The 26,546-nt window shown below is 40.0% G+C and overlaps 2 protein-coding genes and 2 long non-coding RNA genes across 4 annotated transcripts; 2 read left to right on the top strand and 2 right to left on the bottom strand.

Moving 5' to 3' along the window:
- Positions 1 to 12: 12 nt before the first annotated feature.
- Positions 13 to 7,722, bottom strand: dnajc3b (DnaJ (Hsp40) homolog, subfamily C, member 3b). Its single transcript, XM_085451154.1, has 12 exons — positions 7,255 to 7,722; positions 5,688 to 5,798; positions 5,378 to 5,502; positions 5,197 to 5,271; positions 4,968 to 5,111; positions 4,614 to 4,795; positions 4,406 to 4,525; positions 3,160 to 3,265; positions 2,859 to 2,979; positions 2,490 to 2,622; positions 2,223 to 2,371; positions 13 to 1,557 (listed from the first exon to the last, which is right to left on the bottom strand). Exons 1-12 carry the CDS (start codon positions 7,337 to 7,339, stop codon positions 1,412 to 1,414), a joined length of 1,497 nt encoding a protein of 498 aa, XP_085307280.1. The 5' UTR covers positions 7,340 to 7,722; the 3' UTR covers positions 13 to 1,411.
- Positions 7,723 to 9,773: 2,051 nt separating this feature from the next.
- cldn15a (claudin 15a) lies at positions 9,774 to 12,714 on the bottom strand. Its single transcript, XM_085451148.1, has 5 exons — positions 12,306 to 12,714; positions 11,895 to 12,059; positions 11,546 to 11,627; positions 11,359 to 11,466; positions 9,774 to 10,356 (listed from the first exon to the last, which is right to left on the bottom strand). Exons 1-5 carry the CDS (start codon positions 12,520 to 12,522, stop codon positions 10,263 to 10,265), a joined length of 666 nt encoding a protein of 221 aa, XP_085307274.1. The 5' UTR covers positions 12,523 to 12,714; the 3' UTR covers positions 9,774 to 10,262.
- Positions 12,715 to 23,337: 10,623 nt separating this feature from the next.
- Positions 23,338 to 24,257, top strand: LOC146714819 (uncharacterized). Its single transcript, XR_014919312.1, has 4 exons — positions 23,338 to 23,412; positions 23,582 to 23,725; positions 23,823 to 23,970; positions 24,087 to 24,257. It is a non-coding gene; the product is annotated as an uncharacterized LOC146714819 (long non-coding RNA).
- A 127-nt stretch (positions 24,258 to 24,384) lies between these two features.
- Positions 24,385 to 25,809, top strand: LOC146714818 (uncharacterized). Its single transcript, XR_014919311.1, has 3 exons — positions 24,385 to 24,581; positions 24,679 to 24,789; positions 25,276 to 25,809. It is a non-coding gene; the product is annotated as an uncharacterized LOC146714818 (long non-coding RNA).
- Positions 25,810 to 26,546: the final 737 nt, after the last annotated feature.

Below are 26,546 nucleotides of genomic sequence, written 5' to 3'. Positions count from 1 at the left end.
AATGAGCAAAAATGCGTTTGTTTCAATATTTTAATACACTTGAGCTTGTCAGCTGACTCAGTTTGGCAACAGGAAAAAAAAAGCCTCCAACAAAAGAAACCCAGAAACAAAACCGTCCCACTCAGAGTTAAATACAAAGAGAGCCTGTCACATTTTGTTCACACAATCAAGCAGTAGAAGCTGGTTACAGTCAGTGTGTCCTCAAGTTATTAAAGACAAAATAACTTAATTTGTGCTAAAAAATAAAGTCTTTAAAAACATCATCTCGGTTCACCTGTGTGGCCCGTGTGGCTGCAAGAACCTCATTTATAAACTGTATGAAGTTCGTATGTGTCAGTGCGACCCATTGGATAAATATTATCCAAACATGCTGCTCGTGAAGTAGATATGGTGTACCTCGGGAAAAATAAAGCAGCAGCTCAGACACGCTTCAGTAACACCTATTTATAAATGAGGTTCTCGGATAGCCACTGAAGACACACGGGAGTGTGTGGAAGGCTTTTCAAAGGCCTACAGTAACATTTCAGGAGTGAAGTGGCCTTTTCAAACAAAGTAAAAGTGCAAGCTTTCGAAACGTTTCCTTGAAAGGAGGAGGGGAGGAACAGAAATACTCTAAATGTCAATGCAGTCATTTGCGGCTGTTTTTCTAAACTTTGTTTTTTTCCACTTATTTTGTGCACTTACATCCATAATGTCTGCCCCTGGATATAAATGAACATCTCCAAACCAAAATTCACACAGAATTATTCCAATTAGCTATCAGGAGGCGCTGATTTAAATTTAAAAATATACACGTATACATCACAGAGCACCTACGCTGACTTCAGATCCATAGGATATTGAAATTCTTACACCTACAGGTTTCCTGTAGCGGTGCTCGAGTTTCACCATAAATATAGCTCAACAGCCACAGGTCTAATGATAAATATAAAAATCCTGCTTCTCTAGTGTAGAGACGTCTCGACGTGGTAAAAAATAGAGACTGAAATCAGTAGACCTTTAAAGAATACTGCAAGCAAACGGACAGACGTACAGATTTCCAAGCAAAGAGTCACGGCACTAAAAATAAAAAGGAGGCGCCGAGTAGCGCTTCAAAGAATGGCACAAAGAAAGAATAAGAGCGGACACTGCTTCCAGCCGTCACACATTTCCTACGGAGCTCGTCTGTAGACTTCATTTTCTTCAAGCACAACGTAATTTATGAGTAACCACAGGTAGGTCCTTTGATTTTGTGGTAAAAAGTCCAAAATAACAAAAAAAAAGTTTGCAAAAACCTGCGTCCAGGCTGACGCAGAGCTTTTGAGGAAGACTCGTCCTCCAAAATCCCCCGAAGGTTTTTTCCAAAGTATCCAATCCACCTAAAACGACACTACCCCCCCTCCCCGCCCGTGTGTTCGTCAAGTCCTGCTCTCTAGTTGTACTGGAACTTGAAGTGGAAGCTGCCGCCAGATTCAAAGGGGTTGAAGTGAAAAGGCCAGCCCTGCTGACCTCCGCCGCCTCCTTGCTGGCTTTCTGGGTCCAGCGGATCCTCGCCCGCATCAAACTTCTGTCTCATTTCTAGGAAAAAAAAAAAGTAATAGAGAACAGGATCGTTAACATTTTAGTAAACGATCAACATCAACTAGTTTGGACTTGGTTTGACAAACATCCATTTTCTTCTGCTTTTACAATTCTATTCAATTTTTTACAGGACCTGTGATGATGGTGAACTTGAACTTAGGTGCCACTGTGCTGCCCCCTACTGTCACAATACCAAAATGACATCAGTCTATTCATCAGACAAAACCTGACAGTCAGTAAATGTTTGTTCTTTGACTGCAGAGCTGCAGTTTTAACGTCTGCTGAGCAACATTTTTTGGTCTGTTTTGTGAAAAGAAGAACGAAGCCGCTCGTTTCTTTCACATGAATGTTCTCATAGCTCAGCTTAACTTCATTTCTGAGAAAGCCAAACTTTCTAAATGAGCCCAACTAATTTTAATGCTTGTGTTCTGGACTGTAATACATGCTGCTCACCATGCATTGCTATTGGAGTTTTCGGAGACTTTTCAAGTCTATAAGTGGAAGAAAATGAATAGATGGATGTTTATGGAGACTGTTGGAATTTGTGACTTTCCCTCTGGGATGAGTAAAGTATGTCTAAAATCCTGGAAATTCTTTAAAATCAGATATTGGTGGTGTGGAAATGTGGCTGTAAAGACTAAATAACAAGGCTGGCTGCTGACCTGGATCAGTAAGGACCTCTTTGGCCGATGCGATGTCGATAAACTTCTTTTCTGCTTCTTTCTTCTCGGCCTCAGACTGGAAGTTGTCGGGGTGCCACTGCTGTGCCAGCTTCCTGTACGCCTTGGTGATCTCCTGCTTGTTGGCACTCCTGAGGAAGTTTCTGAGCGTTAGCGGGCCCTCTTATAATATTGACGGGCGTTGACTTTGGCATCAGAAAAATAAAGTAAACGTGTAGTGTTTATGTTGAAGCTGGCTGGACTGGTTACCTGCTGACACCGAGGATTTTATAGTAGTCCCTCTTACGAGACTGCTTGAGCAGCCTCTGGGCTCGGTCCAGCCCCTCTTTGATATCGTTGCTGTCGCCGTCGAACTCTCTCGCCTCCTGGTAGTCCTCCACAGCTGCATGACACACAAGGGATTTACAGATTACTCCTATATATTATTTGTACCACATATCTGAGGCTAATTATGTAATATTGTTTTACTTTAATCATCAATTATCAATAAAAATCTTCTGATACTGCGTGTGCAGTTCTGAGATGGAAGCTGTGTCTATGGTTACGATAGGCTCATGACATCATAACAGGACATAAGCATGGGATGAGTTGAGTTGCATTCATTGAGAAGACTGTCACCTTTCTCGTAGTCCTGGTTGAGGATATAGGCCTCTGCTCTGTCTCTGAGGACGTTGGCGTTGCGGGGGTCTCTCTGGTGGGCCTCCGAACACACGTCTATCGCCTCGGTCGCTGATTTAATCTGGAAATGATATGAAGCAAAAGGTGAATGATTACAAACTAAGACTGAACTCTATTGAGAACTAGGACAGTGCGTTTGCAAGGAAATGATGATTTATTTAGAGGTTCCACATCTTCTGGGGGATGTGAGAGGAGAAAAATGAGCATCGCTTCGTGAGAAAAGCTGCCGTCACTCTCCCACCTTCACAAGACAGAAGCAGATCCTCTCTTTGGCCAGGTTGGTGTAGTACGGGACATTAGGCTCCGTCTGCATTACTGATTCATACTTTTCTATGGCTTCTTGATGCCTAATGGGGGGAGAGAAACACAGTTAAAGGTCAAAGCACTTAACATGCTGTGGCACTGAAGCAGTTCACAGTTTACAAGCTGCAAATGTACAGACGAGTTAATTATTATCCCACCTATGAAAATAAAATAAGTGCCGTTAAAGAGAGCCAGGACTTTCAAACACAGCATTTCCAAACATGCTTGTTTTATTTTGGATGCTTACATTATTTTACTTTGGGCACAGAAACACAAATATGTCATAAAAACTAACTGCATCGACATTATTAGCCCCCCCTGCTGCTAATACTCGGTTTTGTGTTCTCTTTGCTGGTTAACAGCCTGCAACTGTTTCTTCTAGTTCTCAATAAGGCTCTCACGCGTGTCCTGAGGAATCACAACTCACTTTTCTTTGATGAATCTCCAGCGCCTCCAGATTTTTTAAGTCAGGGCTTTTGCCCAGGCCAGTCAGGGACATTCACTCTAGTCTTCTGGAGCTTGTTCTTAACCCTGAGTTTTAGGTCGTTGTCATGTTGTTCTGGGGTCTTCTTAGTTTCCTTTCTCTTCCAGGCTTGTTCTGCACTGTGTGGCTCTCTTTGAATTTTGCAATGATGCTTCTCGCTCCAGTTTTTAACACTTGGAAAACGCTGTGATATGTTTGCATATCGCCTCCTGCAACGTGAGCATCGGCCATTCTTTTTCTCAAGTCTAAACTGTCTTCTTTTGTCTTTGACCAGCTGTCTTCTCATTGACAGCTCAAACTCTTGCTGAAGTTTTTTGCTGTGTGCAAGTTGGACGATAACCCTCAGTTTTAACTTTAACTTACAAGCTGAGCATTACAAGTTACAGCAAATCATTGCACAGCAGTGGTTTGTGGTTTTTTTAGGGGGCTAATAACACTGACTCTGGTATTTTTTCTTCTTTTATGAAATTATTCTGTTACTGTGTGAAAATATTTATAATTTATGCTTTCTAAAGAAAATGCTGTGTTGAAAATCCCTTGCTCTGTTAAAAGCAAAGGGAAAATTTTCATAGCTGTGCTAATAATTCTGCCCTCATTTGTATGTGTTCCACTTTCAGAGGCTGAGACTATAGCTGCCCTCTGAAACTCTCATTTGCATGCAGGTGGAAGCGAAGTGCCTCAGCCCAACAGAAATACCCACCTGCTGTCCTCAATCAGCTCTTCGGCCGAGTCCAGCTGCTTGCTGAGCTTCTTCACCTGCTTGTAGTGGCTGAAGCACTCCTTGTCGTCCTGGTCGAGTTTCAGACACTCTCTGACGTTGCTGCGTGTGAATAGATGGTAAAAGTGAGACTTCATTTGCGTGGCTGAGCAAGCCAGACCTATTTGTTTATTCCAGGAACGACGCTCACTTGAGTGACTCGTGGTGGTCGCCGAGGCTGTAGTGCAGCTTGCCGAGCTTCAGAAAGGCGGCGCGGTTGTCGTTGCGAAGCCGCGTCGTCGGCGTGAGATCCTGGATGGCTTTCTGTGGATCTCCCATCCGGATGTAGCACTCTGCGCGGAGCTCCCGAGACTCCGGATCCCAAGGAGAGATCTAGAGGAAGACGGAAACTTTTTATAAATGAGCAATCAGCTCAAAGATCATAGTGATTCCTTTAATAACTAAAATGCTGAGGCATTAAAATCAGATTTGAAATCACACTTTGAAGCAGCTGGTATTGGTAAGATTGTAAATGAAAAATAAAATTAACCAACAAGACCCCTACCTCTATAACTCTCTCCAGCACAGTGATCGTTGTGCTGTAGTCCCCTTGGTGGTACGCGGCCTGGGCCTCCTCCTGCAGCTCCTCCAGCTCGTTCGCCTTCATCAGCTGGTTCTGAGCTTCCTCGTTGTCTGAGGACCGCTGCAGCTGGAACAGCAGGTACATATTATTGTGGCAAACATACGTGGGAGAGTGATTTAGGACTGCAAAAGCAGCACGTTATAAAACCTACCACTGCCTCAAAGTCCTCCCGTGCCTCCTGCGTGCTGCCCTGCTTCAACAGGATGTTCCCTCTCTGCAAGCGGGCCTGAAAAATACAAACAGATGAAAAGATAGGATGACGAAGACTCTGAAGAGGGCAGAAGAAATGGAATATGATAGAAGACATTAAGAAAGGCTAGCGAGTGACCTACAGCCAAGAAATCGGGCTTGAGTTGGATAGCCTTGGTCAGATCTGGCAGGGCAGATTTGGACTTTCCCATGGCCAGAAACACTGCAGCTCGCTTGTAGAAGGTCAGGTAATTCTTAGAGTCACCCTCTGGAAAATGCATCATCACAATTTATTCATTTTTATTTTAACAAAAGCAACAAACACAAGCTTTGAACCTCTAAACTCTTTTACCGCACAATAACACACCTTTCTCGACTGTACAGACAAGCACCGACTGTGTAGACTGAAAATGTCAGCCAGTGGCAAGAACGTGTCTGTGTGTGTAACCTTACCCACAGCAGAGTGGTAGTGGGACAGGGCTTCAGCCAGCTGACCAGCTGCCAAAAGTTTGCGGCCCATCTCCAAGTGGTGCTCAATCTCAGCCTGAGTTTCCCCAAAGACGCCTGTAACATAAAACTGGGTGTGAGCCTCGCTGGAAACACTGAAGAGGGACAACTTTATAGAAGGAAACCACAGTGTAGCCCAGTGTTCTTTGTGTGTTTGTCTTTTGTTCACAGGGATAGCTCAGTAGGTAGAGTGGTTGCCCCATGATCGGAAGGTCGGGGGTTCGATTCCCCTTAACAGCTACCCTGAGGTACCCCTGAGCAAGGTACCGTCCCTACACACTGCTCCCCGGGCGCCCAATGGCTGCCCACTGCTTCACTGAGTGAATGGGTTAAATGCAGAGAGCAATTTCCCCACGGGGGCACAATAATGTAATAATAATGTACACACTTGCACCTCTCTTCTGATGACAGAGGCTGCACAAGCTCAGAAAAAGATTCAAAACGCACAATCGAGCTACGGCATCCGACCAACAACCTAACTTGTCTCCGAACTGCTCAGCCTGACCTTTCCCTCTGATGTACTCATTTCCACTCTTTTCCATCCTCCCATGAAACTCTTAACATCTTCACCTCAGTCTCCTGTCTTTATACCAGAGCGATCATCTCAGCAGGTCTCCCTACTATCTTCTAAACCATCTCTTTCACCGCTTTCCTTTTTCACTCATCTTCACCCACTCCCTCTCCCTTATTCACCTCTTATGCACTTTTATGCTAAATATTGCACAAGTCACATTATCAAAATATATTTTAACTACCTAAAGTGAAAGTACTCATTACACAGAATGGCACTTTTCAGAATCATACACATTATATTAGTGGATCATTGCAGTTGAGGACTGTTTTACATCCTTCTACATTGCTTATAGGCATTGATCTATAATAATGCAGTTAATCTTCAAATGAATAAGCGACTAAAGTCTTAAAATCTCCATCTGCATCCAAAATATAGTGGAATAGAAGCAGAAGGTAGAGAAATACTTAAATACAGTACAATTACTGTGTATTAAACCTCACCTTTAGTAGTAAAGTACGCAGTTAAGTGTAGAGCTGAAAGTAATTTAGCGCTGGCGGAACGAGGGAGGGGTGAAACTAAAGAAAACCGATGTAATGAAAAGTGAAAGTGGAGTATTACTGCAAGACGAAACCTTATACAATCAGTGTTTTTAAAATAACATATAAATGTAACTGAACTATAAATATTACTAAGGGCAGAGGCCTGACACAGGTAAAAGCAGGTGGTGCTGGGACTGTAAGTCCTCACTACGCCCCTGGTTGTAAGGATGCTGCCCTTGGAAACATCTTTTAAAGCCTTCATGTTTAACTTTTACAGATTAATAGCCGGTATCTTTAAATCAGAGCAACGATATAGTAATTACTTTTTTGTATTAGTATTTTAAGAGCAGTTTCGGGGTCAGTAATTAAGCCGGCTTGATGAATTTTTAGCACTAAAGACGACAAACAAGTGAGTAAGCAGGCTGTTTTTTGTTTTCTTTTAACGTGAAGTGGGTCTTACCGTCCAGCTGGATGTCCAGGATGACACACAGCAGTGACAGGGAGCACAGGACCCCGCTGAGTCCGGCCCGCCGACACGGCTCCATCTCTTCCCGGATTCACGCTTTAACACCGGAACCAGCCAACTTCACAGCTCTGCGTCCGCTTCGACTGAAAGCGCCTGTCTGTTTCATTGAAATCTGCCTGTTATTTATTACACCCTCATGGGTCTCCCCTCTCTACAGAACAGCTACGACGGTGAATTTACGGTCCCAATCGGACAGTATTCCGTGTAGAAATGAGTCGTATCGCTGAAAGGTTCCTCCCCTCACAAAAGAACTAGCAGCTTAAATTCACTACCCCGCCTGAATTAATTATTTTCTAGACTCGTTTTAAAGTTAAAACGACTAGTCTGTTGCTGAAGCCGAACAGCTGACCGTCCTTACACTTTGTAAACGAAACCTTGCCCCTCTGCCAGAGCCGTCCCCGCCCTATCTGCTCTACTTTTCCATGGTTGGTCCGCGAGGTGCACATCCGTGTTCGCCCGGAAACGTGGGCTGCTCTCATTGGATAAGCTATTTTAACAGTGACGCTCCCACCATGTCCCTGCATGGGCCCGGCAGCCTGCACGCTGCGGCCAAACGTCACCACGGGGTATGTAATTGACAGTGGTAACACATGACGACGTGTTATGCAACGTAAAACAACCTGCTGAACAGGCCCAGTCTGTGTTTTTACCTCAAAGAATGCGAAATGCAAAGAATGCGAAAACCGTAATCATCCTGTCCTAATAATAATAATAATAATAATAATAATAATAATAATAATCGATCATGATAAATCATCATTTCTTTTAGTTCTCTGCAGGTCTATAAAGTTTTGTCATTTAATAACTTAATTTAAAATAATCCTGAATCTTCATTTTTGAAGTGATTTACACTCACTGGCTCACTCACTTCATAGTTATACCGTGTGGTACAAGGTCGGACATCTTTTTGCCTTTTAAGAGTAAGATCGACCTTAATTCATCATAGTACGGATTGAACAAGGCGCAGGAAGCATTCCTAAGAGATTTTGCTTCATACTGACATCACGCATGATGTGAATCTTCTGTTCCATCCCAAAGGTGCTCTATTAGTTTGAGATGGGGTGACTGTGGAGGCCATTTCAGTAAAGTGAACTCATTGTCATGTTTAAGATGATTTGAGCTGTGTGACATGACACGCTATTGTTGTCAGCAACAATAATCAGGTAGCCTGTGCCATACAAATGAAGCTCAGGTGTCTAAATGGCCTAAAGCATGCCAAGAAAATATCACACACCATTACATCACCAGCAGCAGGACAAACGCTGATACAAAGCAGGATGGGTCAATGCTTTCCTCTTGTGTACTCCTAATCCCTACCACTGTAGCAGTTGAAGCAAATTGAGACTCATCAGTACAATCATCTGTTGTCAAGTTTTGTTGTCCATGCGTAGCCTCAACATCATGTTAGCTGACATGAGTGTCACCCATTGAGGTCCTCTGCTGCTGCAGCCCATCTGCTTCAGTGCTCGATATGTTGGGCATTCAGAGACTTGGTTGTAACGAGTGGTTATTTGAGTAACTGTTGCCTTCCTATCATCTGAAAACAGTCTGGACATTCTAATCTGACCTTTGACATCAGCAAGACATTTTCTTGCGTCTGGATATTTTCTCTTTTTCAGACTGTTTCACTGTAAACCCTACAAAGGGTTGTGATCTGTCGCAGTAGATCAGCATTTTTCAGCCCGTCTGGCACTCAAAGTCACTTAAATCAAATTTTTTCCCCATTCTGACACTGAGGTTAAGCTTCAGCAGATAATTGCACTATCGAGCATTTTAACAGTCGTAATAAGAAGCTGGGCAGCCATGTTTCACCAAAACAGCTTGAGTTCACCTTGAACCGGTGGACACACACACACACCAACTCACATAAGATGTGTTCTCCTCTTGTGTTTTGTTAACAAACTGAACAAGAAGTTGCTGAGCTGAGACCTGGTGCTATTAAAGGCACACAAGTCACAGGATTTTCAATCATTCGGTGGTTGATGTGTCCTCTAAACGGAGTCACTGTCATCCTGGTTAAGACCGCTTCCACCTGCATACATTTACCACGGGTTAAGGTGACCACCCAGTGACTCTTCCCTATCTTCTTTATTATTATTAAATAAGTTGTACAAAATACAGTCTTTATTTGACACATAAAGACATTTGAATTTGCTGCTTTTAGCACCAAATTTAAATAGTAAAAATGTGGAATTTGATGAAAATATAACATTTGCAATCAGTCTTTACTCTGAACACAGACACCGAACAGGTTGTTGATGATTTCCCACAATATTTTACCCAAATCATGTCCTGATGACCTGTAATCATGCGCCTGGCTGATGGTTTTTTAATTTTAATTAAATTTTTTATTTAAAAAAGGAAGAATACAGCCACCACTGTTTTTGTCTGTGGTAAGCAAAACTGGAATGTTCAATGTAAAACATTTAAATTTGTACATTTGCTTACCCCCCCCCCAAAAAAAACCAACAACAACAACAAAACCCCAAAAACAAACAAACAGGCAAAATACAATCAAAACAAAGACAACCTGCCCTCCAGCGCCTCAGGTGTCGCCTACAAAACTGTACAAAACAACATATCCCAACAATCATCACACTTTTGACCTTCCCCTTACAAATGTGATTGAATTCATTGGAAAATAAGTGACAATATCAGAGAAATATAAATATTAATCATTGAGAGCGCACAGTGAGTTTGTGCAGTGACGCTGATGTTTTGTCAAGCTTTTTGCAATCATTTTATCCATGTTATTTCTACAGAACATGCATTTTGAAACTGCGGTTATTTGTATATAACATATACAGCTGAAATACTCCCAACAGTGAACATCTGATGCACTGCAAGTGTTTCCACAGTGATGAAATGGCACAATGTGTTAGTTAGACCAGCCAAAAGTGAAGGGATGAATAAGTCCACAAAGCTCAGTTTCCAAATCCTGCTCAGACGTAAGCGTTTCTCCCGTAAGTACTGGCGGCCAGGCTTCTGGTTGGTGCTGGTCCAGAATACACAGTTCCCCTTGCATGAGGTAGAGGGCTGCAGAGAAAGAAAACGTCAGGATCAGATGGTGGGAATACAAATCACCCCAAGCATGCTGCACATCATATACTCAGAGTCTCAGCAAGGAAATTAAAAGTTTTAGAATAGTGTTAGAATAAGTTATCCTTATAGTGGCAGTGCACCTATCAGAAGTGAATATAAACAGGCTATGGTCAGTGTAAAGTGAGTAAAATTCTTGTGAATAATCTAGTTACTACTTTTTTTGACCACTGGGGGGAGCCAACTTTCTAATCAGGGACATGAGCACTTGCCACTAGGCAGCCATCTTGGTAACGTGTTTGCATTGTTTCTTTTTAAAGCACAGTTTAGATCTACTTTAATTCTAATGATTACCTGGATAGAAATCTAAATCACTAATCTGATTTAAAAAGTTTACAATTTTACCGACTTTCTAATAAAATAAGGTTTTAATAAATACGTGTGTGGGTTTTTGTTTCTGTTTCTGCCAAAGATTTTCATTCTTTTTCAAATCTTTGATTGCTACGTCTCCGTTATTCACTTTGAGCAGTCTGAGACCTGCTCAGGAGCTTCCATCTCCAAACAGAGATCTCTCCACAGAGAAATTTAAAATCTTTTCTATGCTGTGTTTTATGATGTCCCTGTAATGAAGGTGGGTCAAAAAATTTTCATACAATTTTTATTTGTTCTTTTGCCCATGTTTACCATTGAGACAGGTAATTACCAAATAAACTATAAACCTACTATAAGCCCCTTAAACCTGCCACTTAGCACAGTCGAGACAAAGACACCTGGATGGGTGGGAACTATCGACACTTTGAGATAAGTTCATGTTGCCACAGTGAGTCGCTAGAGAGCCACGGCATCCGTCTCCCTTTGTATCAAATTAATAACAGAACATTCAGCACATTCGTGTTTTCTTTAATTTAACCAGAACATTTTTCATGGCGGGGCCAGACTGCACCTGTAGACTCTGAGAATTACCTCCAGCTCTGTACATCAAAAAGAGATCAAACTCACTATTTTTCCTCTGTGCCCAATTTGCAGGAGCAGGTGAGAACGGCTCCTCCAGCGATGGCGAGCACAGCAGAGCACCAGCCGATGTAAAGCCCTTCTCCTATCTCATACCTGTGACACATAGCAAAATTATGGGCTGCTGGCACTGCACTTTAGGCCTGTTTATCTCACACCACTAACAGCAACTTACTTTGTGCCAGGGTAGTAGGGATCAAAGAAATTCTGAGTGATATTGAAAGCATACCAGGACACTGCAACCATAGTGCACAAACCTTTTGATAGAAAAAAACAGACAACAACAACAGGGAGTCTTTAGTGAGCAATAAAACAGTGACGGGTCAGAGTTTAACTCTGATCCAAAGTATTGAAGTAAACAAAAATAGGTAGGACTGATCTAAAAAGGCGGTAGGGCATTATCATGATTCATCAGCATGCTGGGGAGGTTTCTTTATCTTCTTTAAGGGGTAGTGTAATAGGAGGTCAATATTGTTATCTGAATAGCCAGGAAGAACAGACTGTATTTTCTATGCTTTTGTTACCTTGAAGCATAAAAAGTACTCCAGCAGTGCCTGCGATCCTCCCTTTGAGAACATAGTTTTCTCCTCCTGCTTTAGAGCATTGTATCCCGATCAGCGAGCCCAGCAGTCCAAATGTGCCAAACACTATCGAGGCAATCATCAAGGCACGAGACGCTTGGATGTAACCTGGAAACAGTGCATAGATACACAAAACCACATAATTCTAGCAGATTTTTCAAAGATGGATTGATGTTTTAATGTGTACCCACAGTACAACAAAAGATAGGACATCTAAGCTCCTCAAGTTGTCCTTTTAATACATTTCTTATGACAGAAACCCTCCTCCAGACAAAGCAACATAAACATTTGATGGCATCCAACTTTCCCGAACCTCATGATATTATTAAGAAGTCAATTTTTTTGTCAGCATACCATTCAAAGCGAGCATCGAAGGGAAGTCCCTGCAGTTACTGACCCCGGTTGAATCTGTCGCGCAGGACATCCACAGGTTTTCATAGATTGTAGAGGTGGTGATGACATTTCCGTCAACAGTGGAGGTCCTCCAGTAACGGTTTGGAATCGCAACCCCCACCATTATCCATCCGATGAACCCCAAAATCACAGCCACCACTTCCACGATTGGATCCATGACTTCTCCTCGGCCCAACTGTCAGTGACGACAGACTGAAGTTTTTGAATTTAATAAAAGTTGTTTTTTTATGAAGATAAAAACATCGGATTTGGGTGAATGTGTGTGTGTGATGTGTGTCCGCTCCGCCACTGAGAGATGTGTCCAGTTCAACAGATAAGTATAATCAGTTATATGACTCACTTGCAGTCTCTCCTCCCCCTACACTCTCTCTCTCTCTCACACGCACACACGTGTACTCTATCCTCTTTTTTTTTTTTTTTTTTGCATTTTACACCCCTGAAACTGAACAGGTGTTTATCGGCTCACTTTCAGGGTCCAATGGTCATCTGCTACTCTTAATGACGCCGTGACTCTGTATGCATTTCTGGTTATGTTTATGAAAAATACTCAAACATATAAAATTCTCCCATCTCTCATAATAAATGATTACACTATTTGTCATTTAATAACTTTTAAAGGATATCATTGCTTAAAAAAAACAACTAGTTTTTTTGTAATCACTATTCACTATAACACTTCAAAACTCATATCGAAACATATACGAATATATTTCTCTAAATTATGCTCCACCGCATAGGTTTTATTGTTTCAGTTTGCATATCTCAAGGCCAGAAGACTCGAGTTAACAATTTCTTTGTCACACCCTGTGCTTGGGAACCATCAATATTTAACAGGTTCAATTTAATGTCACAAACACCAACCAGAGACCAAGGTCTAACGCTGCCCAGTTCATCCCGTAGTTTCTCAGTTTGTTTCATGCCATTAATAATCCTCCTGATAGCTTTTAGGTCAGCGTTGACAAATCCAGGGCACTCTGAGTTTACCTCACTGATAATTTGAAGATAAATCTTAACCTGCATTTCACACCAAGTCGGTAGAGGTGGGGAGATTTATAAACCAGCGAATGTGTTTGTTTAAAGGTCAGCCTCCAGGAATAGCCCCATTCACCAACAATAAGCCAGACTCTAGCTGCTGGTGAGCCGAGTGTTTGGAAGGGAAAGTTCGACTTGTGGAAATGAAAAAGACACAAAGGTTGTTAATTGTAACAAAAATTCAAATGTTTTGCATTTATTTTACGAAATGACAAAGAAACTAATAACTAAAAACTCACAAAATGCTTAAATAAACCGATTAAATATAATGAGCACATTTTCAGTGATATAATCAAAGAGGGTTATGCTCTTTATGTTTCATCAGATAGGTTATTAAACTGCTCAAATGGCATGTAACAACTGAAGGTAAGTAACATAGTTTGGCAACATTACTGAGTGAACTGGGAGACCATGAAACATTTTGTGCTGATAAAAAAAACTACAAATGTTCAAAGGCTCCTTTTGAAAATGACTTCTTATTATCATTACTGTTTCAAATTGATTGTGTTTTGTTAGTCACCACAACTGCAACTGTAATTCGTGTTCTTTGCAAATGTGAACAAGCTGAAGAACATGGTTAACACGGCTGCCTGATAAACATTAGCATACTAGCATCGTCATTGTGGTCATTGCGCGCACTTAGCTAAAAGTGCTACTAGCAAAAGTCAACACTTTAACTTAACATTTTTCTGTTTTCATGAAACAAATTTCCATCAGACCTGAAATATTTCAGCCCACTTTTCCAACAAGTGTTGCTCAACTGCCATAAAATTTATATATTTTTCTTTTTTTAATGGAACCATTAAGCAGGAATTTGATTACTGGTTTTAGCAACAGTACTGCCAAATGTAAGGTCGTCATAATGATGCATTACTTTGGAACAACTTAGCTCTAACAGTCTTATGAAGAAACTGTTACTGTTTTTTTTAACACCATTTACACTTTAATGATTTACCCATCACACACTTTCCAGAGTCTCCAGCTATTTGTGAAAAATGTTCTGGGTTGTTTTTGGTGATGAGGCTGCTGCTAGCAGGTCTCAAATCACTCTTCCTGCTCATGATCAAAATTCCTTTGCTGGTTTTAGACCAATCTCTAAACTCCCTTTTTGGTCTATGGTGGTGGATAAAATTGTCCTTCAGCTCTAGACTTTTCTGGAAATAAATGGCGTCACTGAAACATTTCAGTCAGGTTTCAAAATAACATCACAGCACAGAAACTGTACTTTTAAACATTTTTGATGATCTTTTATTAATTGCAGACTCAGGTAATCCTGCCTTTTTAGTGCTTTTAGACCTGAGTGTTTGATAGAGTGGATCATGGTGTCCTAGTCTTTATGGAGAGCTGTGAGCACTAAAGGAACTCGCCTTGAATTGTTTTTACGTCATATTCAGTGGCTTACATGGGGCATCCCTCAAGGATCTATCCTTGGCCCGGTACTCTTTTCACTTTCATGTCATGGTGATGATTTAAAATACTATATTTATATATATATATATATATATATATATATATATATATATATATATATATATATATATATATATATATATATAGTAAAAGGCCTTGCTGGACTGTATTGCAGACGAAGAAACATGATCAGTGATAGACCTTTCCAACATGAATGGACAAAAAAAACAGAGGTGGTACTATTCGAACCTCCTGACACACATTGCTCTTTTAAGGGGGAACTTTTTCATTTGGAGAATTGCAAAACACCGTTTGCAAAAAAGAAAAAACTAAACAAAACAGGAGTGACCTTTTTGTCTGGCAGTTTTATATTTAATAACTAAATTCTGTTGTTAAATTGCCTCTTCCAGCTGAGGGCCCTTACAAAGATTACAAATATTCCCTCATCTGCTGATTTAATTAAGTAATTCATGCTTTAATTTAATCCAGGCCTCAATATTGGAATCACCTTTATTTTGGAGTCATGCAGGCTTTGCAGGCGGCAGCTTGACTCCTGACAGCCACATATAAGCGAGACCATATTTCTTCTTTACACTGGCTTCCAGTATGCTTTACAGTTCATTTAAAGATTTTATTGTTTGTTTTTTAAAGCCACTAAATGGATTAGCACCCTATAACCTTTCTGAACTTTTATCTTGGCGTAGTCATCAGATGCTTGTGTTTGTTCATACAAGCAGACTGAAGCCGAGGCTGCACCTAAGCTTTTCCAATCTACCTCTTCAAATTAGGACCTCACCAGCACTCGACATCTTTAAAACCAGCTCGAAGACACGTCTTTACTCCCTAGCGTTTAAATATAAACAAGATTTTGACACTTCACTTTTGTTTTGTTTATTTTTCATCTTATTTTTTTCTGTATTTGATGTAAACCCTTATTTTTTATAAATGTGCCGATAACCCCCCCACCCCCCCACCCAATTGACTGTTGAGAAGAGGAGGATATTGTCAAAATGCTTCTCCATCACAAATGGCTTTTTGAATCTCTCCACAGTGATAGGAGTGCATGATTAGCCAGAACACAGAGTAATTTAATGCTCCAACAAACCTTCCAGGAAACAAAGACATTCTTGGGAAAGGGGCACCCAGATATTTGTGCTGATGTTTTTAATGATTACCTGATGGCTTCTTTTAACTAGTTCGTTTTTTTAAAGCATTACATTTTACATTTTCAGTACGTTTTACACACATTTCTTTTCCTGTGATTTAATTATGTCTTAGATTTAGTTATGTACAAAAGAAAATTTGGAACATTATTAATGGTCCATATAAAAAAGATATCGTACCTCAGAATAGAAACAATATATGGTTATATTAAAACAGTGTAGTAACAAAAATATTGCACTTCAGGATATCCACAGTCAATATTATTTATTTTATCTTTATTTAACTGATCCAATCTCTTTCACAATGACAGCCATGTGAACTCAAAATATATAAAAAGCACAGCAAACCAATAATCTAATATTAATTATAGCTTAATTGTGATAATTTAAAAGGAACCCTTTTAGATACTTGAAGTTTTGCATCCCATCTGACTATTAAGAATATCATGTACAATAGGATAAATACTGTTAGTACATGCATACTACATACACCAATGTAAGTGTTTCAAACTAAATATCTGCCATTATTATTTCCTTTTACTGCTCTGACCAACATTTTATCAAGAAAGACAGAAATCCAAACCACAGTTACGTCTAAACACATTAGCCACGTTCTGCGACATTTTCAACTGAGAAATCAGTCCAGCCCTAAGTGTCTCAGTTTACGAGTGAGGTGTTTGCAAAGCTTTTTTGTATTGAAACTTTCACCCAGGCTCTGCCTTTTAAAATAAACTTTATATGACATTTATAAACTAATTCCTGGAACGAAGTTTATAAGTTTTTCATGTGCTTTCCCAGAACAGGTCATTAAAAGCCGGCGAGATGAGCATGTGATGAGTGGACACAACTAGAGAGATGAGATCGAGCAGGTAAGTGCTTAGTAAGTTTTTTGTGTCCACTTGTTTATTTAAAACGTCAGTATGTCTGTAAATAATCCATTGACTCTAATTGTTAAAAGATTCACAATTATTTGTGTGTGTGTGTGTGTGTGTGTGTGTGTGTGTGTGTGTGGAGGGGGGTGGACTTTAAATAAAAAAACTAAACAAAAAAGGTGACCTCACATCTCCTACACCAATCAGGATTTAGTAACATTTGTATCAAAATAAAACAATAGTTGTTGGACTGTTGCTCACGTTGCCAGGCCACAGTCAAATATTTTTGACCACGCCCATAAAGCCATAATGAAACCAATCAGTTGCTTTAAATGGTTTAACGTATTACACAACCTTTAAGTGTCATATCGAAACATGCATATCAATGCTAAGAGGAAATTGCTAAAACTGGAGAGCAATATTCACCGCTTTTTACCAGCGCAAAATACCCACAGGGAATGGCAGGTATAAGTCTGTCACATAGGTCCAGACAGTGTGGATTTATTGGTACACAAAGAATAAATTTGGATTTGGTGCCACCATAATATCTTTAAAACCTGAACTCATCTTGCTGAGGAATCTCTCAAGTACAGACTATACCCATCTGTGAAAGTGTCAGCAAAACTTGTGAAATGTCATGACCGCATCTTATACTATTGCAGTGCTGCTCCATGGACAGAAAACACATGCCAAAGTATTCAGTTTCACCGCTGTATTAATTTTCTGCCACAATAGGTGTCTTCAGAATCACTTTTCCCATTATGACACACAGAGGTACGCACAAACAGACTTACAAGGTGAAATTTCCACACAGAAATCTTGATTTTATTACTAGAGTCTAGTGCCAATTAGCAAATGTTGGTATGCTTGGGTAAACATTAACATTGTCCTGATGAGCAACAGGTCGAAACTTCAAAGAGCAACTATGATTTTCCACTTTCCACTCACTTTCCAGAAAGTTACAGATTTGGCATCTTTCATTTTAAATCATTTGTATCCAAGTATAATGAAAAATGATCAAAAGCTGCATTGCAGATGGTGCAAAATCCACAAGGCTTATAAGGAAATGAAGGTTGGGTAACACAGATGGGAGATGTGTGTGTATATATATATATATATGTATATATATATATATATATATATATATATACACGTGTGTGTGTGTGTGTGTGTGTATTAAGATATTTGACCATAGCCTTTTTCTGTATTATTATATAATGTCTTCTTCTCCTTCTTATAATACTATTAATACATACATTTAACACTGAAGCCATAATTTCAGTTTGCAATTAAGTGATGCTATGAGTTATAATAATAACAGTTAATTGTTCATATTCATTATTCACTTAAATAACGGCCTCGTGAACTTGGTCTGAATGCACTGGTGTTGTCTCAAGAGCTGTGCAGCATGGCTGTGTCACCAGATTCCAGGTGTGTACAGTTGGCTGCTGACTACAAACAGAGGTCATCTCTGTTGTCTGTCTTTTCAAAGTTTACCAATAAGCCTCTCCCTTTCTTTATTAGTACTTTATATTTATGGAACTGCACATTTACTTATTTATGCATTTATTTTGTTCTTCTTCTGTTGTAGGTTTGGATACCCCCCCCCCCCCCCCCCAAATAGAAGAAATAATCCTTTAAAAACTATATTTTGTATTTACACATTATGTAATTGAGACAGATACACTAAAAATAAGAAATCTTTCTACTACGACTTTTCAGAAAACACCTTTTCATGGTACTATATATACATCATGATGATGGGGAGAATACAGTTAACCACGTGACCCCCTTTCTATCCTGTTTGTTTAAGCTCGTCCTCTTTTCTGTGTTGTTTGTCCATTTCCTGTGCTATTGTTGTTTTAATTTTAGAAAAAAGTTTAAAAAACACTCTTGTGCTTTGAAAAAAAAAAAAAACAGTAGAAGAAACTTGTCTTGTGATTGTGCAGCACCCACATGGTGTCATTTATGTTAATGCCAGATTAAAAAGAAACGGCAACAACACATCATCAGTTAAAGAAATTAAAAATGCAATGCAAAGGACAAGGGTTAAGAGTTTTTCCATAATTCCGACACCCTTCATTTTGACGTCTGCTTCGCTCCTGTAAAGTGTTGTGAGCGCTCTGTGATCGGTTGCGACACAAACAGCCTTTGTTCCCGCAGATGCCTCTGGCCTCTGTTTCACGACACAGCCCACATACAAAGACAGACTCACTTTCACATTATGATGAATATGACATGTGAACAGCACAATAAAAGAGAGACAAAAAGTAACATGTACCGCCTTTCCTTGTGTCTGCCCGCAATCAGCTGTTTAACTGGATTATACAACAACCTTAATTTCCAGTGTAGTTACACCTGCACAGCGGGGGGTAAGCGAGCCTCTACACTGTGCTCATTCGCGGTGATTAAACATTAGTATCTGTGTTAAACCCGCTGGGTACTTGACGGACGTTGGCCCTCAGACGCACTGAAGCTGAGCTGAATTACACCAGCTCTGATGAATCATTGATGTTTAAGTGTGTTTAAACTGCGCGTGGGAAGAGGCTGGAGACAGCTCGGGGGTCAGTTAGACATTATGTCTATTTTCTGCTCCTCTGTTTGGATATTTGTTTCTTCAGATATGGTTTTATCTAATTGTTTACCTAAATGATCATCTATTTTACACCAGAGAAAATGATTGTTTTCTCAGGCCGATCCGAGTTTCGGTCCTTTCACCCGGGTTAATAAGTAACATCCCACCGCGCTGATAACGCGGCACATAAACCATAGCCTCCATAAACCTCCCCGTTGTAAAAAGATGTTGACTGTTTGAATCTCTCCGAGGGTCAAGATATGAGGATGATCGAGAGTGAGCGAACTCGTGCGTGGGTTAAACTCTCAGAGATGACAATCACAATACAAGCTGTCACATTGTGTTCACCAAATCCCTCATTGTAAATCTAACAGTTAATAAATGACATTGATAAGAATGGGGTTTCATATTGGACTTTGATTTATCGATTGGTCTTTATGGATATGGTAGGAAAAATGCTACAGTGTTACAGAATCCTGGCTCCTGTTTCCTTGTAGAAACGCTTACACCGTGTGTTTTAAAGCCATTCAGTTCTTCTTCATCCCAAACCATGTCTAGATTATAAGCTGTCTTGTGTTGGAGTGATGCTGGACCTTAATAAAACAGTATCTGCATCAGTTACAAGGACCCACTTTTTATGAAATCAGTGAAACAATGACAGGAGCGTGGGTGGTGCCTTGAAGAAAGGGAGGTGCTCTTCATTATAGGAAATTTTCCCAGTTGTACTTACAGGCGTACCTAGAAACTCCAGGATTTTGTACTATTTGCTCGATCCTTCATGAAAATAGCATTTTCTTCATTTTTGTGACTAATAAATCGATGTTTAAAAGCATTCTATCTTTTGTTTTAGCATCATAGTGCAGTGAACTATTTACTATTCAGAAATTGTGCGCACAAATATGCAGGACTACATATTTTAATAAGCCAATACGCAGACATTGTTGATGCACGAGTCCCACATTAAAGACCCCGTTTTATTTTGATGGTGAGAAAATTCAACATTTCAGGCTTTCATCTGTAATAGTTTATCTTTTGAAATAAGCATTTTCAATTACTGCCTCTGATTTTAATGTGCAAGAAAAACGATATAAACATTGTATGTCATAAAAACAAAAAACACGCCTTTAATTCTAATACATATATGACGCTAAATTGAACGGCAATTATTATGTAGCCTACTGTACATTCAAACTATGGACCATCACATGTTTTTTGCAAAGAGCAGAGCAGAAAATAAGAAAGGTGAATAAAAGTTTTCTTCATTTTTGTGACTAAAAATGTAATGTTAAAAAAATTGTCTAATTTTACAGTATTGAGTAATTCAAGTGTTTATCATTTAAATTTGTCACAAGTTGTCTTTTGCAACTTTGAAGGTTTTTTGTTTTGTTTGTTTGTTTTTTTAAATTAATGTGTTCTTGAATATGGGACTTTGCAGGAGTGCCGGTCTTCTTTCATATTTTCAATATATTATCGGTTGATTGATTCGGTAATTAAAAAAAAATCAGCTGGAAAAGTATTTAATATGTGAAGCTAAAATTTCACAGCAATTTTCATTTTAATGCAAATCAGAGTTTGGTTGATTTAAGACGGTGTTGTGACTTAAATGCTGTAGCCTACTGAAAATCTCTTGCCGTGTTAAACAAAAGAGCTCTTGGAAATGGAATTTTTTTGACACCTATGCAACACCAGTCCCATAAATCTATAAAATAGAATGACATCTTGCTCTCATCTCAATAAAGCCCTGACAGTTTTGATGGAGCACAAACAGGTCCTTTATATAACCCCGCGAGCAGCTTGGGTGCAGAAGAACACCGAGCTTTACATAGATTCTGTTGACTGATGCGCCAAAGGGTGAAGCAGGAAGGAAAATCTGACACGGAGCCTGTTGTGGACTTCAGGTGTTAATACTGAGGGACGTGTGAACATAAATATGCCTTGTGGTAATAAGGAGTTCGGGAGCTAAATGCGTTCAAGTTCATTTGGTGTGTGAGGAAGCTTGCGTGCGCGCGCTCCCGCTCTTTAACAAACCAGTCTGGTGGAGCAGAGTGAAGCTGACCCCCCACCCACTTGAAACGTAAAGGCAAATAGGTGGAGCGGTTAGTGCTACGTTTGTGCAGATTTGTGCAGGTAAAATTAGCGTTTGTGCTGCTACGGTTTCCGAGATATTAAACTTTATTTTATAGGTCATTCAAAGGTCACCATCCCCCCAGACTGCTCCAAAACAGACCAAAATGGTTTACTTTTTTAGTGCTACGTTTGTGCTGATTTGTGCAGGTAAAATTAGCGTTTGTGCTGCTACAGTATCTGAGATATAATGATTTTAATTATTACGGCCTACGCTGTATAACACCAGTGTCTGTGGCAGTGAGTTTCAGCAGCTGTGGAGTTTTGCACTTTTTCTAGGCTTGCTGCATATTAACTTTTATTAGTTTACACTTTAGTAACACAATTTATTCAGCGGAAAGGTCGATATTTCTTTTGTTACCAGTGTAGAAACGTACACAAGGTAGGCTAAAGTTTTTATTTTTTCTGTGGCAAAACTGAGTTTCATGTGAAGTGATTCACGTATACCTAAATTATTATTATTTTTTACATACCCAGTTGGCCTCTATGATTTTGTTTTGAATTATATATGTTCATTATTATTAATGTAGCTGTCTCAGAAAAAATGAAGTGTTTGCTTTGATAGGTTGTTACCTACGTGTAGAAAACTGAATATTCCACAGCACCTAGGCGAGGGATCTTCAACCTGCGGCTCTAAAGCAACATGTGGCTCTCCGGCCCCTCCACTGTGGCTCTTATAAGACCAGGTAAGTCATTTTTTTATTATAAAGACAACAAGAAAGGGTTCTGTTAACAGTTTTTTTTTTTTTATGAAATATCTGCATTGACTATTCACTGAATGTACAAGGCTTTTAAAAGTGATTTAATGTTTCATAGCTTCAAATCTGTTTACTGTAATTTTCAATTATTATGGAAAGGATGCACGTAGCTGGCTTCATTTTAACAAATACTTTTTTCCGTTATAAAGCTTTGATGATTCATTGTCTTATCAAATCTAAAAATAAGCATTTTTATTTACATTTCCATAGCTTACACGATACAACAACTCATTTTCTAGATATTTATAGGCTCTTTCTTTTTTTAGGCTCTAGACAGGTTTTGTAGCAGCAGGGGTAAAAGGGGCCCTTTGAAATGAAAAGGATGCTGACCCCTGACTTAAGCCACAAGGTAAACACAAAACAAATACAGAAAAGTTATTGACAGAAAAATAAAACGGTTACTTTCAAGGCTACGGGTGAAAGTGACTGGGTGTGTAAAAGCAAATATGCATCAGACTGACAAAGAAAAGAGCGTTAAAAGATTTTTAATTTAGAACTTCAACTTTATGTGCAAAACTGAACTTACTGATAACACACACTAGCCATTTGAACACATGTAACTGTAATGAACCAAATAAAACAGAAAAATGCAGGCAGCACTCATTATACTGTGTATAACACGGCATGGGGTTGTATTTTTTTCTTTTCAGATGCTCCTGTCACTCCATTTCCCAGGTCATCATAGCACTCCCACACACATGGAGCTCTCCTGCAGTATGCAGTGTAATGCCCCAAACCATCAGTGGTCATCTTTCCATGGAAAGCAATTAATGCCCTTATAGTGAACGACTTTCCTTGGAGAACCAGGTTGGAGGGAAATTCATTCAGTGGAAATTCTGTTTGGTTTGCAAGGTCAGTATCAATCCACACGATATCTCCAATGTTGTAGCTGTGAGTAACTGTCCCTGCACAGAGCTCATTTCCTGTGGTGCTGTCTTCTGTTTTGAATTCTGATGGACACAGAGATGGATTGGAGAGTGGCCTGAGGCAGGTAGACTCAGGTAGGCCAAGTCCTGCTTCCACAGCAGTGCCAAGATGAGCCATACCAGACTCTTTGAGGACAGAGATGGCAGGAGAAACAAATGGCACTTCCCTTGTCATCCCTTTGCTGAGGTAGCAGTGCTGTGAAGAGCAGTGTTTGGTAAAATAAACACTTGAGATGTACCTCATTGTCTTAGCAATTACAGCGGAGATATTGCACTGAGCATCGATTTGGATCGCAGCAGACCTCAACGAGACAGCTTCAAACATTACACTAAGCAGCTCTGCTCTCCTCCTGTAGGTTTGTTGGGTCACACCATCTGTGGCAATGGCTTTCACCAGCTGCAGGACTGGGTTTTCACTGTCTTTCAGAACAGCATTTTGAAATGTGGAGCTGTCACAGAAGGCACAACATAAGCACTGAAAAAATGCATCAAATGCACAGGTATTGAGCACAGAGATTGTCGATTCCCCTAATCTAATAGGCTGATGGAGGTTTCCATTTTTTAATAATCCCACTTTCACTCTTTTGGCCCCAAAAGTTTCATCTGCATGGAGCCATTCGGTACATGAAGAGAGGTAGGAAGTCCTCTTCCTTTTTTTGGGTGGAACAGCTAGGCCCCTCCAGTTCTCAACTGCATCCCCATCAGCCGGAAGAATGTTTGTGGCAGCATCAGATCCCACAAACGGGTGAGCATCCATTTTTATTTTGTCTTCTGCATTGTGAGTCGTCATGGATCCAGAATTGGCATCTGTGACTTTCAGTGATCCCACTGTTGCCTCATCTTTGACCTTTTCTTTTGCAGAACAAATCCGCATATTTCCCTCGATGAAGGAAAGATGACGAGCAATGAAGCGATTGACTCAAAGAGGCAAGTTGTCATGTTTGAAAAGGCCATGTTTTATGTTTTTGAACTCAGCTTCAACAGTGGCTGAACTTGCTGTGATGCTGGTGCTTTGGAAGAGAGGGACCATTATTCCTGTCCAGAGTGGCAAGTAACTTGCGAGTCTTATTATATGAGGAATAATCTCAGGGAGAAAGTGAATATTATCTCTATCCCCGTTTGCTGCAGCAAGTGACCTGCTCTCCTCACATATTTCTGTTACCCACTGTCGTAGGTCAGTCTGGATCTCATCCACTGAATCCACTCTCTCACTTTCCTCCGTCTGTTCATCTGGAATGATGATGGAGTCTTGAGCAATTTGGGCTTTCAAGTATTTCTTGCACCTTTCTGAAGGAAGAGGGGCTCCAGAATTGTCATCACCTTCTGCCTCACTGAGGGCCACAACAGTGATAGCATGTAGGAGCTGTTTTGCATGGTCCAAACACTGAGACTGAAGAAGTTTTGCTAATGACCTGACAAAGAAATCTTTAGCACGATGTGTTTTCTTCTTCAGGCAGTCCCACTGGCATATCATCTTGATGCAGTGCGCAACATCAACCCTGATATAACAAGAGGGGAGTTTGGCAGACTGGGTTCCAAGAAGGACATGAAAGCATTCATTAAGGTAGGACTTCAGATCAGGATGAGGAGTGAAAGCCTTGACCAGAGCTCCCAGAATTGCCAGAGAAAAGTCACTCACAGCTTCCTTTGGCACAGGTGCACCTGCACGAATCCATTCTTTCAACCAGTTTGCGATGTCATTAACATCATGTTTCTCTGACAGCATTTGCACCACTGGGACACTGGGGCAATTGTTTTCTTTCAGAATACCTTGATAAAGGAATATATGGCCAGATTTGCCATTTGGTCTCAGCAGTTTTTTCACAACTGAACCGGTTGCATCAAAGCACACAGTTGGGGGAGATTTTTTTGACAATGTCTTATAAACATGCATCTGTGTTTGACTCCAGTAGTGACAGAAAAACCTGTCCAGTCCAATATCTCGGATGCTACCACTGTGAGGAACACTATATTTTAACAATTGCAGAGATGCAATGGGGTCCTTATCTCCTAATTCCAAGTCTTTTCTCTCTTGTTTGGCTTTTCGCAGAGTGGCCAAATTTGGAAGGTGGCTTGGCTCAGGATCTCCAACATCCATCAGATCTGCTGCCCTCGCTGACCTCCATACAGTTGGATGGACCTTTGCTCTACGGAACACAAGTGTACATGTATTTTTGATCTTCTTCCATATAAGATCGTTGATGATATGAGTCCAAGTGCCAGGTTTCAAAATTGTGTATTCCCTTTTTTGGGTAGGAGAAAACTTGTCATTGTATTCAACCTTTTCAGGAATAAATTTAACCCAGTCCTCAAAAGGGACTTCTAGTTCAAAAGCTTGACAGTTTTCTTGTCCAGGAGAAATGCAATGTGAATCTAACTCTCCTTCACTATTACTTTCCTGATCACTGATTTCCAAAGCTGACCAGATGTTGTGTCTATTTAGCTTCACAAAAGTGTACAGGGCCTTTGCTGACATCTTGTCTTCTAGCTGCTGACTCAGCTCTTTCCAGACTGATGCAGCTGGAGTGGGTATTTTGCCATTTTGGACTATGGCCTCTTTTGAATTACAAAGAACTGCAAAAATGGAAACCTTGTCTACAGATGGCTTTCGAGGCATCTAAAAAAAAAATAAAAAAAAAACACACACTATGATTATGATGGAGCAAAACGTGATTTCTGAACTATATATACAGCCAGGAGCAACCCCTCCCCCAAGTTCTCCACCAATCTACACTTTCATATTTTGTGGAATTATTGCTTTTAAGATGGAGCTATTGAATTTGTGAGTTTATTAAATTGGGTCTGAGTATTTAACCCATGTACTGTACAGCACTTTAGTCCAGTGTGCTACATGTTTTAAAGTGCTTTAGAAACTTTTTTCTTGGACATTTTTGAAAATGTTTAACATTGAAAAAAGTCCTTTTGATCCAGACAGTTAGCTATATCATGTATTAACTCAGTAACTAAAACCTCAGTATTTTAAACGTAAGCTTACCTTGTTCAGAAATCAGATGAACGCTGTTCTAAGAATCCTTCAGACACAGTAATGCCAAATAATAGTTTTTTCTGCCAGAAAATGTGTATTTGATGCAAAAGACTGCTAGCTTGTTCGTTTCTCAAAGTGTTCATGGGAGTGTAAAATGTTCAAATGTAGTTTTCAATAAAGTTTTTTTAATCCACTCTAAAAAAAATAAATCCTCAAGCATTTGCATCGTGGTTTTATGAACAAAAAGTGATTGAAGTAAAGAAATTGAAGTAAAAAAAAAATACACTCATTACAAATTTAGCTGATTACATACAACAAGAGGGTTTTTTTAACAG

This window comes from Copadichromis virginalis, linkage group LG3, assembly GCF_057382275.1.
Source record: "Copadichromis virginalis isolate Kocher_CV1m ecotype Utaka linkage group LG3, C_Virginalis_male_GT1.1, whole genome shotgun sequence".
Classification (NCBI taxonomy): domain Eukaryota; kingdom Metazoa; phylum Chordata; class Actinopteri; order Cichliformes; family Cichlidae; genus Copadichromis; species Copadichromis virginalis.
This window is presented reverse-complemented; position numbering and strand designations above follow the sequence as displayed.

What these genes read in the sequence shown, in the direction of transcription:
- dnajc3b (XM_085451154.1), bottom strand. Translation starts at nt 7,339, where the DNA reads ATGGAGCCGTGTCGGCGGGCCGGACTCAGCGGGGTCCTGTGCTCCCTG. An exon ending in GACCACCACGAGTCACTCAA is followed by an intron (nt 4,526 to 4,613) that starts GTGAGCGTCGTT and finishes ATTCACACGCAG; the next exon opens with CAACGTCAGAGAGTGTCTGA. An exon ending in GAGCTGATTGAGGACAGCAG is followed by an intron (nt 3,266 to 4,405) that starts GTGGGTATTTCT and finishes TCCCCCCATTAG; the next exon opens with GCATCAAGAAGCCATAGAAA.
- cldn15a (XM_085451148.1), bottom strand. Translation starts at nt 12,522, where the DNA reads ATGGATCCAATCGTGGAAGTGGTGGCTGTGATTTTGGGGTTCATCGGA. An exon ending in CCCTACTACCCTGGCACAAA is followed by an intron (nt 11,467 to 11,545) that starts GTAAGTTGCTGT and finishes TATGTGTCACAG; the next exon opens with GTATGAGATAGGAGAAGGGC. An exon ending in TTGGGCACAGAGGAAAAATA is followed by an intron (nt 10,357 to 11,358) that starts GTGAGTTTGATC and finishes CTTTCTCTGCAG; the next exon opens with CCCTCTACCTCATGCAAGGG.